This window comes from Geotrypetes seraphini, chromosome 7, assembly GCF_902459505.1.
Source record: "Geotrypetes seraphini chromosome 7, aGeoSer1.1, whole genome shotgun sequence".
NCBI classification, from domain to species: domain Eukaryota; kingdom Metazoa; phylum Chordata; class Amphibia; order Gymnophiona; family Dermophiidae; genus Geotrypetes; species Geotrypetes seraphini.
The window spans coordinates 44,921,402-44,938,560 of record NC_047090.1 but is presented as its reverse complement, the minus strand read 5'-3'; the positions used below and the strand labels follow the sequence as shown (position 1 = coordinate 44,938,560).

The 17,159-nt window shown below is 40.2% G+C and overlaps 1 protein-coding gene across 11 annotated transcripts in view; it reads right to left on the bottom strand.

Moving 5' to 3' along the window:
- ERC1 (ELKS/RAB6-interacting/CAST family member 1) overlaps positions 1 to 17,159 on the bottom strand; it is a 509,833-nt gene that overhangs the window by 354,343 nt on the left and 138,331 nt on the right. For 6 of the 11 annotated variants that reach the window (XM_033952312.1, XM_033952313.1, XM_033952318.1 and 3 more), the window contains one exon: positions 10,641 to 10,781. In XM_033952312.1, coding sequence (XP_033808203.1) covers positions 10,641 to 10,781 — 141 coding nt within the window. Of the gene's footprint in view, positions 1 to 5,345; positions 5,376 to 10,640; positions 10,782 to 17,159 lie in introns of all 11 variants that reach the window. The other 5 variants (XM_033952310.1, XM_033952317.1, XM_033952311.1 and 2 more) reach the window with 1 other exon arrangement.

The window sequence follows — 17,159 nt, the reverse complement described above, 5'->3', positions numbered from 1 at the left end:
ATCTGGATTTTCCATTATCTGGACTGCTCTGTCAAGGTTAGTCCAGATAATCGGCATCCTACTGTACTTTGGAACATGCAAGTATATTTCACAACTCCAGCTCTGTCCAACCTGTATCCTCAAGAACAATTATGTTCATCTTCTCTAAAAAAAAAGGACCTGCCTGCATTAGCAGCACAATAACTTTATAAAATTGCCTAAAAACCTAATTTATGTAAGCAGCTATTTCTATATGTAAAACATTTTACCCAGAGAACACTTTGTATAACTCTTTAGTAGCTAAATTTAGAACCCATTACTACAGGGTTCTGGAAAGGTCCTGGTATATGGCTCCAGCTCAGGCCTATCAGTATAGTGAGATAATACACAGTACAAATGAAGGCCCATTGTGCCATATTCCAACCTTAATTCTGAATGAACTAGAAATCAAAAGCAGAAGTAACTACCAGGTTAAGAAAATAACACACACAACATACTACAAAATGGAAGATACAACCCTTTCTGCTATTATGCTGGTGTTTAGGCCTCTTCAAGTTGTATTCTAAAACCAATGAGTTCTATTTGAATATTAAATGTGATGCTTTAAATCAGGGGTGTCCAACCCTACCAGGTATTTTGTGCGGCCCCGCTCAAGGGCGATGCGGCATTATCCTCTGCCACCCCGGGTGTTTACTTTCTGGCAGGCTCCCTCCTCCGCCTTGCTGCAGTGTTTTTCTGTTCAAAGCTTTAGGCAGTGGCTCCTACGCACCTCCTGTGGCTGACCCGGAAGCGTTCCCTGTGATGTTGCGATGTCAGAGAGAAGGCATCTAGATCAGCTGCTAGAGGTGCATGGCTCTGAGCAGAAAAATGACTGTAGCAGTGAGGAGGGAGCCTACCTGAAGGTAAACATTGGAGGGAGGCAAAGAAGGGAGGGAGGGAAAGAGAAGGGCCTGTTGGGACTTGAGGGGGAGGGAGCAGAAACTTAGGACAAATGATGAAAGGAAGGAGGGACACAGGACACAGAAAGGAGAGCGATAGTAAAAATATTTTTTCTTTTTCTAGAACCTCGGGCTTTGGCCTTGAGGTTCTTTCCCTTGGTGGGGTTTTCGTTCACCATTGAGTTTAATCTCGCCGATGAGATTTTTCCGATTTTGAAATCTACGACAGGGTTTAAAAAGTGCTGTAGGTGCCCACTCTGATGTATTTCGATAACTGACCTCCATAATTGGCATTTTCAGTGTTTGAGCCTTGATCACCGAATTGAATCTTGTGGTAAGTGTTCCAGTTTGAAAAAGCGCTCCATTAAAGCTTGTTGTATTCAACAGGAGAAGCTGTTCAGTTCCACTATGGGCATCAGAAAAACTTTAGAGCCGTCACCATTGAAAACTCCTACATCGACATCGGGAAATCTTCTAGCATCAGGGAAGCAGGTTACTGAGACATCCTCTTCCCAGCAAGCATTGCAGGTCTCTACAGCATCAAGTCTCTTGATGCAGACCACACATCGATGCCATGAATATAAGGATTTGCAGGTTGTCTCTCCTCCTAGGTCCATCCTCATCCAGATCACCCTGTTGCACCGATAATTACATTACATTACATTACAGATTTCTATTCCGCCATTACCTTTCGGTTCAAAGCGGATTACAAAAAGAGTTATGGAAGAAGGGTTACAACGTTAGATCAGAGAAGGTTTCCAAGAGATGGAAAAGTAGGATCTGGGGTTAGGGAGGGGATGGTAAGAGGGGGGTTAAGCTTTATCATGGTATTAAGCTTTATTAAGGGATTTCTTGAAGAGTATAGTTTTTATTTCCTTTCTGAACATCTTGTAGTCTGGGGTTGTTGTCAATAGGTTGGAGACTTGGTTGTCTATCTTCGCTGCCTGAGTGGCCAGTAGTCCGTTGTATAGTTTTTTCCTTTTTACTTCTTTGATTGGGGGGGTAAGTGAATGGGGTGTGTGTTTTTCTATGCCTGGTAGATGTGGTTTGGATGAGGCGGTCATTTAGGTAGGTTGGGCTGTCTCCATTTATAGTTTTAAATAGTATACAGTAGAATTTAAATTGTATTCTTTCCTGGATTGGAAGCCAATGAGAATTGATGAAGGCCTCAGTAATGTGATCATGTTTTTTCAATGAATAGACGAGTCTCAGAGCTGTATTCTGAATTGTCTGTAGTTGTTTAATCATTATTGCAGGCCAGGGGAGGTAGAGGATGTTGCAATAGTCTAGGATACTTAGGATTAGAGATTGTACTAGGAGCTGAAATTGTGTTTTTTCGAAGAATTTTCGGACTTGTCTAAGGTTTCTCATAACTGCGAAAGATTTCTGTATTGTTTTGTTAATTTGTGGTTGCATGGTGCAGCCTCTGTCAATAGTCATACCTAGAAGTTTTAGGGTGGTTTGCAAAGGGTAGTTGATAGAGTTGATTTCTAAGTTAGTTATGGTTGGGATTTTGTTATTTTCTAGGAGTATGAATTTAGTTTTGTCTGGGTTGAGTTTCATTTTGTGGTCTTCCATCCAAGTCGTAACTGTAGCTAGAGTTCTGTGTAGTGTGTCTGACATTAAGAGCATTGGTTGGTCGAAAGGAATGAGGATGGTGATGTCTTCAGCATAGCTATAAGAGGATAGGCCTTGTTTGTTCAGGTAAACGCCAAGAGAGGCCGTATATAGGTTGAAGAGAGTAGGGGACAGTGGGGACCATTGTGGAACGCCGCAGGGGTTGGACCAAGGTTTGGATTTTTCTTTGTCTGATTTTACTTTGTATGTTCTGGATTTTAAGAAACCTTCAAACCATGAGTATACTTTATCTGAGATGCCTATTGAGTCCAAGATTTACAGTAGGATGTTATGGTCTACCAGGTCAAATGCCGCCGTCAGGTACAACTGTATGAGCAGCAGATAATACTGGCTGGTGAGCATTCAGTACTGGTGCATGCTGCTCAGCAGGAGTCACAGGCCTCGAAGGCATCGAGTCTCTTGATGCGGACCAGAAGACATCATCATCGTTCTGCTACAGGTTGTTTATCCGATACGGGGTGTGTCCTCTGCCAAGGCACCCATACCAACACAACTTGCTGCACCAACGGTACCGGCTGTTGAGCCATCGGTACTGGTGCACTCTTTCTGGGAGAAATTCGATGAGTTCTTTCAAAGGGAGATTGCTACTGTGTGCACTGTATGCGTCTCCTACATTCAACTCCCTTGGTACCAACCCAACCTGAACATACCACCACGAGGCATCAAGGTATTGATATCACCAATCCATTGGAGCATCAAAATATTGCTCAGGGATTTTCTATGAGGCGTCATAGTTCTACCTCCAAGCATGGTTCTTTGCATTGAAGTTCTACTTCTTCTCATTGTAAGACCTCTTCTTCTGTAAGGTGTTCCAGACCAAGACATCGGAGTTCCTCCTTCTGTTGACCTCCTCTTTTAAAGAGGCATCAGAAAATTAATCGATTCTCTTCTGGTTCTTCATCGAATCGGTACCAAAAACGTCACAGGACTTGTTCTACTCATTTTCTCCCAGAAGTTTTCTCTGGTTTGAAGTCTGACCCGGAGTGTGGTTTTTCTTTTCTGTAGCACATCCCCGCAGAAGATCCTCTCCTGAAGAAGTCTCCTTTGCTGCTTACATTAACCAGTTGTACAAAGATTTGTCTGTTTCAGTGGATGCTAATGCTTCATTAAATATTGAATTTCAAAATTTACTGAACTTTCATGGGTCTTCCAAAGAACTCTTCAAATTGCCATTGATGAAATGTTTGAACAGATCCTTTTCAAAAATTGGGAGATGCCTTTATCTGTCAAGGCTGCTCCAGGGAAGATGAATTTGCTTTATAGAATTTTCTCTACTCCAGGATTTGATAGTCCACAACTTCCACATCATTCATTATTGGTGGAATCGACCCTCAAAAAATATTTTCCTACCAGAGTTCATGCCTCATTGCCTCCAGGACGCGAAGGCCATTATATAGACAAGTTTGGACATCGCCTTTATTAAAACTCTTTGCTGTTAAACAGAATTCTTAATTACACTTTCTACATGTCTTTGTATCTTCAACAACATGTATGATAGTTGACCGATTTTGAGTACTACATTCCTTCAGAGCATCTTCTGGAATTTCAGCGGACTATTCATATTCTGTCACAGACTGCGACGTATCTTCCAAGATCACTCTCTGATGCTTTTCCACTGTCTTCCAGAGTGTCCACTAAGCCCCTGGTTGGCTTCTTAGCTTGCTTACAGAACTGAGGTACCAGGAGCGGGCGTCGGGTGGGAAGGCATGCGCGGTGTGGGCAGTCACAAAGTTTCTTAAAACTTAAAATGACAATTCACTTTTCATACTGTCCATATCGAGCTCCTTGGATAACATCACCAATATGTGAGAATATCTGCCTGCTGTCTCCAGATAACACCTGTTAAGGTAAGTAACTGTGCTATATGTATGAACAATATGTCATGTTTTAGCTTAACAGTATTTTGGTACCTCAACAGGATTTGTGCCTTACATTGTTTAAAAACAAATTTTTCAGAAGATTAAAAATACAATTTAACAAACAAGTAGCATCAGATCCAGTAGTGATGCTAATTTAACTAAAAGGTCAATTTTTTAAAAGATTTTGCTGCCTAATTACAAAGTTAGGTTCTTAGATAAGACTGGTTAAAATTTTAGCCACCCAGAAAGTTGACAACTCAACAGGGGGGCCAGGTGAGAGAAGGTAAATTAAGTACCCAAATCTAGCAGTCTAGGTTTGGTTAAAAATATATTTCAACTGCCAAACTCTGAGCAGTTAAGTCAAGCGCTCAACTGTCCCCAAATACTTAACTCCATAGGTCATTTTTGCACTAATTGACTTACTAGTGCTTATGAAAGATGACTGATTGATAGTGCTAGAAATGCAACTCTTCCATTTATACACAGGACAAATACATACATAAGTAAAGGCAAGGCAAGGGAAGCATCCAGTGCATTGATACATGCTCAAGAGAGACCACCTCAAAGAGTGAAAAGATAGTTCAGTCCTCCTACCCAATTCCTATTCAAATCCTTGGCCTCTTTGTTAAGACTGCCAACAAGGATTGTAGTTTTTTTTAGACACTTGTCTACTGGAAATGAGCTCATGACCATCAATTCATTTTATAAAGGCATAAATGGTGATGAACAGGTCAGTGAACAAAAGACTGTAACCATCTGCCAGTCTATCAAGTCATATTCACTCCTCTAACTGCACCTCTTTGTACTTCAGGCCAAAGTAAGGATTTGGGTGTCAAGGAATGAAAAGCTGCTAGTGTAAATTCATGTAAATACATAATGCACAAAACAAAACTGAGGCTAGAAAAGCCTTTCAGTTTGCCTGGACACTTACTGGCTTAGATGGATGGCCCACTTCAGAGTGCTACAGAAAGAAGGGAGATAAGAGAAAGACTTGAGATAAGGAACAATATAAGTCAGTGAGAAGGAAAGAAATAATAATAAAAAGCATGATAATATGAATATGAGGGAAGACTCTATTTATAAGCTTTTCTATTTACAAACTTAAATTAAAAGTTTACAAACTTAACTTAAAATATATTAAGTATCACATTTGTTATTATTTTGGAAATTTTGCATTCACCCAATTACACATTCTTAGATTATACTATTAAGGTCATTATCTAAGACATTACAGTATGTTCTATCAACAAAACATGCCATAGAAGGGCTGGTTTAGTAGTCAATGGTGTTGCTCGCTATGGGTCAACTTAGGATTTAATTCATAGAAAAGAATGACAGGGGGACACATTTTTCCCCATCCTCCCATCCAAGTGAGTTCTTTTCCTGTCGCTGCCCCATTCCTGCAAGCTCTGTTCTCATTTGCACAAGCCTCAACACAAACACATTAAAATCATAAGTGTTCGAGGCTTGTGCAGTTAAGGCTGAGCTTACAAGAATGGGGCAGGGACAGTGACGGGCCAATTAAGTTCCTGCGGGCATGGGACAAATTTGTCCCCGTGTCATTCTCTAATTCATAGCTTTATCTTCTGTTCTTTAGATTGACTGGGAATGTCTCAGTGCAGGGCCACAGCAAGCTATGTATAGGCAGTGTGACCACACTGGGCGCAAGGGAGGCAGAGGCTCCAAAATTGTGTCCTGTCCATTGCCTTCCCTGCTTGACCGCAACAGGGCAACATTGCATGGAGCAAAGTTCTGACTCAGGACAGTCCTGCTTCAGAGACAGATTTCACAGGGATAAATAAAGTTCTAGCTGTTGCACAAAAATGACAACTAATGTTCAAGTCATAAAAATGTACTTGGTAGCCAGGTTCTGAAGTGAGCCATGGTTTGTGGACTTTAGCCAAAGGATTGTCAGTACAAAAGTAGAAAGAATATGGGGATTAATCATATAGAGAAGGGGAATCCATCCATCCAGTCAACAATGAAAGATCATGGCACTGCAGTCTTAATGTAGGCCAAGTCTGAGCGGGAAGAGGAATCTACCAGGCCAAATAACGAAATACTATATAAAATTTAATAGATGGCTTATTTATACCATTAAAAAAAATTGTTTTCATCCAGAATTAAAATATTGAAAGAACATGCTTCTTTGATCTTGAATTTCAATTTGGAAGAAACAAGTTATTAAAACCAAAATCGGTCCCTACCAAAAATCCCTGATCTTTCCTCTATTGTAATTAATTAATTCACTTACAAATCATTTGATCCTTTAATGATTCGTTACACTAATTTTCTTTCTACATTTTCTTACAATTTTTTTTCCAACTGAACAGTCTCCAGTCTTACTTTATGGCACATGAAAGTTGTTGAGATGTAGGTGAATATGTAAAATATTGGTAGCTCACCTATCAAAGCAGGTTATAATAAAACATCGACAGTATTTACAAAAACACACACAATTACATTTCTACATAAGATGAATTCTACAAAGTAATAAATCAACAAGCTTTTATTTGACAAGAATCCTAGCACAATGGAAAAAAATAAATTCTACACTTGTATTTAGAATCGTCCTTTCTGTACCTATTTAATGGATTCAGACTTTCACCAGACAAACTACCTGAGAGGCTGAAAAGTAAGTTACAAAGAGGAACATACTGAACCTAGGAACATAATAGCAGCTATACTGGGTCAGATTGATGAACCATCTAGCCTGCTTCCAACGATGGTTAATCCAGGTCACAAGTACCTGATAGAATCTCAAACAGTAGCAACATTCTATGCTACTGATCCCAGGGCAAGAAGTAGCTTCCCCCATTTCTGACTCATAAGAACATAAGCAATGCCTCTGCTGGGTCAGACCTGAGGTCCATCGTACCCAGCAGTCCGTTCACGCGGCAGCCCAACAGGTCCAGGACCTGTGCAGTAATCCTCTATCTATACCCCTCTATCCCCTTTTTCAGCAGGAAATTGTCCAATCCTTTCTTGAACCCCAGTACCGTACTCTGCCCTATTACGCCCTCTGGAAGCACATTCCAGGTGTCCACCACACGTTTTTTTTTTTTTTTTTTTTTCTTCTTCTTAGCTATTTCTGGGCGAGAATCCAAAGCTTTACCCGGTACTGTGCTTGGGTTCCAACTGCCGAAATCTCTGTTTGGGTAAAGAAGAACTTCCTAGCATTCGTTTTAAATCTGTCCCCTTTCAACTTTTCTGAATGCCCTCTTGTTCTTTTATTATTCGAAAGTTTGAAGAATCTGTCCCTTTCCACTCTCTCTATGCCCTTCATGATCTTGTAAGTCTCTATCATATCCCCTCTAAGTCTCCTCGTCTCCAGGGAAAAGAGACCCAGTTTCTCCAATCTCTCAGCGTATGAAAGGTTTTCCATCCCCTTTATCAGATGCATCGCTCTCCTCTGAACCCTCTCGAGTAACGCCATGTCTTTCTTAAGGTACAGCGACCAATATTGGATGCAGTACTCCAGATGCAGATGCACCATCGCCCGATACAATGCAGGATAACTTCTTTCGTTCTGGTTGTAATACCCTTCTTGATTATGCCTAGCATTCTGTTTGCCTTCTTAGCAGGCTAAGGACTTTACCTCCATGAACTCAGCCAAACCTTTTTTAACCACATCCTCAAGCAACGAGTTTCAGAACTTAACTATTTGTTGAGTGAAAAAATATTGTCTCCTATTTTTATTACTGTTACCATGTAACTTCACCAAGTAAGCTTTGTACTTTTTTGGAAGAGTAAAAAAACTGATTCACTTTTATCCATCCTATACAACTCAGGATTTTGTAGACCTCTATCATATCCCCCTCAACAGACTTTTCTAAGCTTAAGAGCCCTAACCACTTTAGCCTTTCCTCAAATGAGAGTAGTTCCATCCCTTTTATCATTTTGATCACTCTTCTTTGAACCTTTTCTAATTCCTCTATATCTTTTTTAATATAAAGAGACCAGAATTGCATGCAATTATCAAGGTTTAGGTCACACCATGGAACAATATAGAGCAGGGGTGCCCACACTTTTTTGGCTTGCGAGCTACTTTTAAAATAACCAAGTTAAAATGATCTACCAACAATAAAATTTAAAAAGCAAACAAACACAAAGCACACTGTATACTGAGAAAATGTTAATTATCATTTATATTTGGGGGGGAGGGGTTCAAAAAGGTCAAGGCAGATGTCTTTAAAATATGCAATGTCACCTTAGTAAAAACTATACAAAAATAGACAAATATATCCTCTCCCTTTTTACTATACCGCAATAGCAGTTTTTAGCACGGGGAGCTGCGCTGAATGCCCTGTGATGCTCCTGACGCTCATAGGCTCCCTGCGCTAAAAAACGCTATCGCAGTTTAGTAAAAGGGGGCCATAGTGCAAAATATAGACAGCAGATATAAATTCTCAAAACGGACCCATTTTGATCAATAAATTTAAAATAAAATCATTTTTCCTACCTTTGCTGTCTGGTGATTTCATGGGTCTCTGGTTGCATTTCCTTCTTCCGACTGTAAATCCAATATTTCTTTCTTTCTGCCTTCTGCATGTTTCCTCTCCTCCAGACCTCATTCCATTCCCCAACCAACATCTCTCTCTGTCCCTCCATGAGTCCAACTTTTTATTCCTCTCTCCATGCCCCCTCCCCTTTCTCTCTCTCTCTCTAAACATTGCGAGTGTCTTTTGACTCGTTTTAACTAGTCTCATTCTATCTTGCCACTATCCATTTATGGATCCGCACACGGTACATATTCCAGTACATTGGGGGAGCAGACCACCTACGTACCCTAGAACCACTCCCTCTCATCCTTCACACCTTGTCCTTAAATTGTTACATGAAATCACAGTTGACAATAACAACGATTTTGCAGAAACACTAAACATAAGTCTTATTAATCCTTACAATCGGGACACCCGTTTATAGAATCTGTCCCCTTATGCCTATTTCTTCCTTGCCTTAGAAAGTACATTGTACCCCTATATAGCAGAGTGCATATTAACACATTTATCACCATCAATCTGATTTGAGACTCAACAGTATTTATTTACTTACATTCAGGTACTCTAAGTACTTTCACTCTATCTGAACCAGCAGGCTCACAATCTAAATATGGTACCTGGGGCAATAGAGTGTTAGGTGACTTGTCCAGGGTCACAAGGAGTGGTGTGGGATTGAGCCTACAACATCAGGTGGGCCTAGGGAATGGAATAACCTCCCTGGGTATATTCATCAACAACAAAATATACAACATTTTAAGAGACTGCTTAAATGGCAACTCTTTTGCCTAATGAAATACAGGGCATGAGATTCAATGAACAAGGAAGAATAGAGATTGCTAACAGTAAGGTGCTGGTCACCAGTGTTTTATTGTCTGGTATTTTGTTTGTTTTATATTTTAGAGGTAACTTTTCATTTTTGTATGTAGTTTGTAACCTGCCCTGGATAAGGGCGGGATATAAATAAATAAACCAAACCAAACCACTAGGTATTCTCATTAGATTCAATTGAATACAAGTGGCGTGAGTTATACTGAGAAAATAATCATATTATTAAAATTTTTAAAAACGCAATAGCAGGTATGCAGCCTCCAAATTTGGCAGAATAAATCTGGGTTTAGCTCATATTAGTGGCACATGAGGAAGAACAGACATGTGAAAATTTAAATTCAGTCAAATTCTCTTTTTAAGTATCACCAGATATCTAAAAAAATGTGCAAACTGAATATTAAGATCAATGAAGCATCTACCGAAAAATAAATAAATTAACTTTAGTTTTTTTTCTCTAAATTCTGTTGCACTAATGCAGTGGTTCCCAACCCTGTCCTGGAGGATCCCCAGGCCAGTCAGCTTTTCAGGATAGCCCTAATGAATATGCATGAGAGAGATCTGCATATAATGGAGGTGCCTAGCATGCAAATCTGCTCCATGCATATTCATTAGGGCTATCCTAAAAACCCGACTGGCCTGGGGTCTTCCAGGACACGACTGGGAACCACTGCAGTAATGCTTAATTCAGGCTGCATCCCATTATAGAACAGGCTGATTTTTCAGTTGCACAGAACTTGTGATATTTTTCTGCATTATCTTCAGTCTCATGTCATCTGATTAGGGACAGCAAATAGGTAAATAAAACAAAATCCTGTTTTCATAAGATTATATAGATGTGTTTAGGTATCAAAGGTTTATTAACTAGAGAGCAGGAGAGATAAGAGATTTTTGTTTACCTTTTTCACCTGGGTTTCCAGTTTCAGGCATTCCTCCTTTCTCTGCTCCAGAGCAATTTCTAGAGTTTTGAGCCTGGAATCTTTTTTTAATCCTGAAGATGCCAGCGATGAGGCATGCTCCTTCAGGTCTAACAGTGATGCCTAAAGGATAAAGATAAGAGGCAGCATTAGGCAACAAGAAGCACAAAAGATTAACATATTTTACATGTTTTAATGTAATTTGTATGTGCACATTTACACATATACAGTAAATTCTCAGTTAAACAGCACCTATGGGAATTGGTGGATGCCGGATAACTGTAGTTTCTGGTTGCTTGAGAGTTATTGTACAAATAGTTTTGTCTCCCTTCCCACCTCACTATCATCCCCCCACCCCCCAGCATCTGTTCTCCCTTTCTTTCTATGCCACTTACTCTTTCCCACCATCAATCTCTCCCCCTTCTCCTCCCACCTATGGGTGCAGCATCTATCCATCTCCCCTCCCCTGCACCCTCACACTTCTGGTCCACCTCCCTCCCTCCACGCGGATCTGGCCTACTGGTCAATGCAATTTTGCTTTGAATAGGATGTGAGAGAATTAAAAATGAGAGTGATTATCACCGAGCCCTGATGCAGATTTTACAAAACATGCATGTTGGCTATGGATCAACTTCAAACAGAAAGTTATGGGTGAAACCTCAGAAAAAGATAAGTGATCTTTAACAGATGTTGCTATAAAGTGAAACGATAATAAAAAGAGAAGCAGCAGCAAAATTTATAAATGTAAATCTGGGCTTATGAAGAAGCATACAGGATACAAAGTTATTATGAGTACCACTTCTGAAACTAAGATTTCAGTTTAAACATTGGTTCTTTGTTAAGTGTGTTTAAAATAGTAAATCTAGTCTTTTGTGATAAAAAAATATATATAGTAGCATAAGGATAGCCTTACTGGGTCACACCAATGGTCCATCAAGCCCAGTAGCCCGTTCTCACAGTGGCCAATCCAGGTCACTAGTACCTGGCCAAAACCCAAAGTGTAGCAAAATTCCATGCTACCGATACAGGGCAAGCAGATAAAAACCTGTACAGTCCATTCAGTCTGTCCAATAAGATAAACTCACAGCATAAAGGCCTGAGGGGATCTGACCAGGCCAAACAGGAACACACTGAACTGAAAATACATTCCGAGCTTAAGTGCTTTTTGAGGATACAAAACTGCAGAAAGTGCTTATAAGTGTCCTAGATGACAATGTGGAAGTATGCCTCCGAGGATTCAAGAGAGGTCAAACACCCAGGGAAGTACCATGAGCATCACCAAACAGAGTCCCAAGTTGGCTCAACAACTCCCAGAGCAAGTAGATGTCTCAGGGTCTTCTTTACTGAAAGCTGTTTGGATCCTGCCCTGCAGAAGGACACCTTGAAGATGTCTGAAATGGGTTCTGCTAAATTAAGTATATAGCCCAGTCCAGCTACCTGGCCCACTATGCAGATACTGAAATTTATCTCTCATTAAAACAGGCAATACCTGTCTCCATTCAGTTCCACCATGGAGGAGACACCTTTTGGACACTCCAGCAGGGTTGCTGGTAGAGAAGGATCCTGACTTTCTTGCTCCCCAAGAGAGCTAGCCTTTCTGTCAACCTGCCAAGGCACAAAAAGAAGATTTCTTACTAGAACAATCACCTCACTTTCTTGGCCAAAAACTCCCAGTGGACACTCTAGATGATCATGCTCTGTCCTTCAGGAGTTGCTGTTGCTTGGCTTCCCCAAGGTCCTTAATCTTCTCCAGATCATCACCAAAAAGCAGAAGCCTCCAAATGGGAAGTTTGCTAAAGCCTGCCTTAGAGAAGGCATGAGTTGATTAATTTCTAAGCCAAAATCATATATAAGCTAACAAATATGAGGCCAGCTATTGCTAACAGATGCAAATGGGATCATGCAAAATGTCCTCCATGAATGAGCCCCTAACTCCAGAAACACCATTTTAAGTGACAGGTAACATTATTAGACTCAACACAGAATCCCCAGGCCACATTACCACCGCAGATCAAAGTCTGGAGTCCTTTGAGCCTCCTTAAGAGCTCTACACCATCCTCCACTAGAATGGTAGCCTTCTTGCTCACTGCTGTCACTAAGAGTGTCAACCTAAGGGATCCTGAACAAACTCGCCAAGTCTAATCTAATAATTTATATCTATATCTATATCTATATAGATATCTATATATACACCATTATTATCCCCCAAATCAGATCTAAAACATTTACAATTGTCAAATCAAAATGACAAGAGTCATAAACACAAAGCCAAAATCAATAAGAATCAAGTTAAAAATTTCTGAAACAATTCCAAGGGAGGAAGGGCCCTCCCATTCTACCATGACTAATTATGACAGAGCTCTGTAAAGAGAAAAAGCCTTTGGAAGACTGTTCAGGCCCTCCAAAATAGAATCAATTATCAAGGCAAATTCTGCCACTGCCAAGGAAATCACAAGGATTGCCAACACCTGATCTGAAAGAGAAAATTCCTCACAATGAAACAAGTGCATTACTGGGTACACTGAGTCCTTATCAGGATAGACCTTTTTGGGCTCCGAGGAAGAACTCCAGAGAGAAACCCTCCTAGGAAATCTCATCCATCCCAGACATTCTCCAGCAAGGAGAACAATGATTGGACCAGCTGCCCTGGCCTCCTCAGGATACTATGGCAGCTTTGTCTGATGACTAGAGATTCTTGAAAACACCCAAGATACAACCTCTGGGACAGCGCCCCAATGGCCATGCTTATGAAGTCCTAAGAGTACTTGCTTAAGGCACTCAGAAGGACTGAAATCAGCCAACAAGCTTGCAGGGCTCCCACTGACCTCAACTACCACAGAGAAGTAAGGCACACCAGTCAACCCTCCTGATGGGGGAAGGCCTACCCAGCTCAGATCATATGTCCAACACATGATTCAGGCACAAATGGCTGCTATTCCCACTCAAATTACCTCAGCTTTTCTATTTCAAAAAGTATATTGCTACATTTTGAAATGCTATTGCCATAAACATTTTGTTTTGCAAAACTTAAGTATCTCATTGTTGGTTTATCCAGAATATGCCATAATTGTGCTTTTTATCATTTTGCTCTTGCTGGGACAGCAAATGTTTTAAAGATTATTTCCAGTTTTCTTTATTAATCATTATCTCAAATTTTTTTGTATTCCAGTTGCATGGATTGTTTGAAACAAAGGATGTTATGCCCTGAAGACCTTATGCATGTCTTTTGAACACTTCAGAGAAGTCCCCTCAGGAAAAATGAACCTAAGTGAACAGCATGCAGACAGGAAGGCAAGCAAATAAATGCCTGCTGGGGCTACAGCTATGACAAGAGAACATATGAGGCAAGTAGTAGCTCGAGGGTCATGCTATATCGTGGACTCCTGCCTCCTCCAAACTGAACAAAATGGTATGCTGATGTTCCCTAGGGTCTCAAACAAAGCCATGCAAATTTTTTTGGTTGGATCTCTATTGGTTCAAGACTTACAGGCAGCTGAATGAAGGAGGTCATGCTCCACATAATACAAAATAGGCATTTTGTCTAGGTGCTGTAGCCCAACAAAATCTGTGAGAGGATTGAAAATTTTTGGATTAGAACAACCCCTGGTGCTAAGTTGCTGTGCAAAGATTTGAACCTAACATGAGCTTGCCTCTCTTTTTATGGGCCATCAAACTATGGGCTCCTTTTACTAAATGGTGCTAGAGGTTTCTAGCACGAGCTGGTAAGGTAAATGCTCCGACGCTCATAGAATTCCTATGAGCGTCAAAGCATTTACCTCGCCTGCCCGCACTAAAAAACTCTAGTGCCGTTTAGTAAAACCCACTCCACAAGTAAATGCCTCAGTCATTCATATGGCATTGACCAATCATTCATCAAACTATCCAAAGAGTCAATGTCCCACTTTTATTTGAATAGTTTATCATAATTTTTAGGGCTTCAGACATGCCATTTGGTCACCCATGTTTTTCCGGTAACCAACTATCTTAATGGCTATGACTTCTTCATTTGCCCCCTCTATATGTGATAAAATTTTTCTTTAGTTTTCTTATATTATCTTGTGTTATCATATATTTTCTTATATTTTAAAGTGCTTAGTGCTTATATAAATACCAATAATTAATAAATATGAACTTATCTTAAAAGTTTTGTTCTACTCATTTCTTTCTCTCTTATCAAGTCGGGAAAGGGACCTGTCACATCGACATGTTTTGCCGTTAGGCTGCTTCAAGAAAAAGTCCCCTATAAGAACAAGAAAAGGCAATGTTACACCCACCCACTACTTGCAATTGCAATTCAAATATACTTAAGGGAAACCATCCAATGGATATAGTATTAAATGCTTACCCTTTATCCACTTATCCGAACCATCCCGATCTGTATATTTTCTGTTAAGATAAGATGACCGCGGTGTCTTTTTGACTCATATAAGTACCTCCCCCTGTCTGGTGTCATTTTTTAGTTCAGCGAATCGGAACCCTACACTAGAGAACCCCCATTCAATTTCTTGATTTAAACCCCCCGGTTCCACCGTATCCAACCGATAAATCCATTTTTGCTCCATCCAATTTAGTTATTTACAAGTCTTGAATTGTAAATAAAGTAGCGGAGGCCCCTTTAGTTCAACATTGGGAGGTTCAGGGTCATGTGATCGGTGATATAAAATGGCGGATTATAGCACACATCAAAGAAGGGTGGGAGGGTGGTGATTATAAACAAAAACTAAATTGGATGGAGCAAAAATGGATTTATCGGTTGGATACGGTGGAACCGGGGAGTTTAAATCAAGAAATTGAATGGGGTTCTCTAGTGTAGGGTTCCATTTTGCTGAACAAAAGACGACGCCAGACAGGGGGAGGTACTTATATGAGTCAAAAAGACGCCGCGGCCATCTTATCTTAACAGAAAATATATAGATCGGGATGGTTCGGATAAGTGGATAAAGGGTAAGCATTTAATACTATATGCATTGGATGGTTTCCCTTAAGTATATTTGAATTGCAATTGCAAGTAGTGGGTGGGTGTAACATTGCCTTTTCTTGTTCTTAAACATGGGTGACCAAATGGCATGTCTGAAGCCCTAAAAATTATGATAAACTATTCAAATAAGAGTGGGACATTGACTCTCTGGATAGTTTAGTAAAACCCAGCATATGTGAAAAATGTTACAACAAAAAATTTAAGGCATATTTTAACTCCTCATTGCTCCTGACCTATACTTTTATTCAGGCTGTAATTGGACCAGTAGTCATCATGGCCCATGACGTATGTCTAGGATTTGCATTAAGAGGCTTTGGAGCCAACTGGAGACAAAGATATGACGACAAAGATATGATGTCACTTTTTTATACAAATTTTTACCATTTTTGGTACAAATTTCTCTATTGTGTCGTTTATAATTTTTTTTCTTTATTGTGTCATTTGAAAGGGCATCTTTTTGGTTATAAAAGTCACCTTTTTCCATATTAGACCCAGCCTTGCTTTGGTGAGAACTAAGGTCCCGAAGTTATAGAGAGCCATCTTTGGCACCCTATTGTGTAACATGCAAATGAGCTAGAGATATGACATTTTACAATGCAGTTAAGCTTGTGCTTATCATGCTTTTAGCTTATGACACATCTTGCTTTGCCATGTAATTTTATAAATGACCCTCACAATAGATGTTATGTTGTGCTGTGTTATTTACTATATGCAAGAAACTGTGATGTCATATTGAAATGTGCTGAGGCAGAAATTTTGGAAACATGCCCTTGCCTATGACACCATTGTACCATTTATTGCACAATGGCTGCCTAGATGGACAGGTCCTGGTCTATCCTGATGTCTTATTTATCTTGATGAAACCATGACTTAGGCGTCCTATTTCCCTGCTCCTTTCTACAAAATAGCAGGGTTTGTTTTTTTTCTATTTTTTAACAGATGTCACTTCTTTTTTTCTGCTGTATTCTTATAAGTTTTCCTTGATTCGCTTCACATTTCTTTTATTATCTTTAGGTGACCATTTATTCTATTTTATGGAGGATAACAATGAAATAGGTCCTTGTAATATTGGGATTTATCACAGAACAAGTAGGCAGCATATTCTCATAGATGAGTGACAACTTACATGGAGCTTGGTACAGTGAAAAAGTGTACTGTCACTTTAAACTTCTTCAAAAAATTCTACAAAAAAATTGAATAAAATTCAATAAAGAAAGAAAAAAATGAAAAAAGAACATAAGCAATGCCTCCGCTGGGTCAGACCTGGGGTCCATCGTGCCCAGCAGCCCGCTCATGCGGCGGCCCAACAGGTCCAAGACCTGTGCAGAGGATAGAGGATTACTGCACAGGTCTTGGACCTGTTGGGCCGCCGCGTGAGCGGGCTGCTGGGCACGATAGACCCCAGGTCTGACCCAGCGGAGACATTGCTTATGTTATTATGTTCTTAAAAGTCTCAAGACCACCTGTGCCTATCCCGTCTGTTGGCTCACGGGACCATCAGTTCTTCATTTTCTACAGAGCTG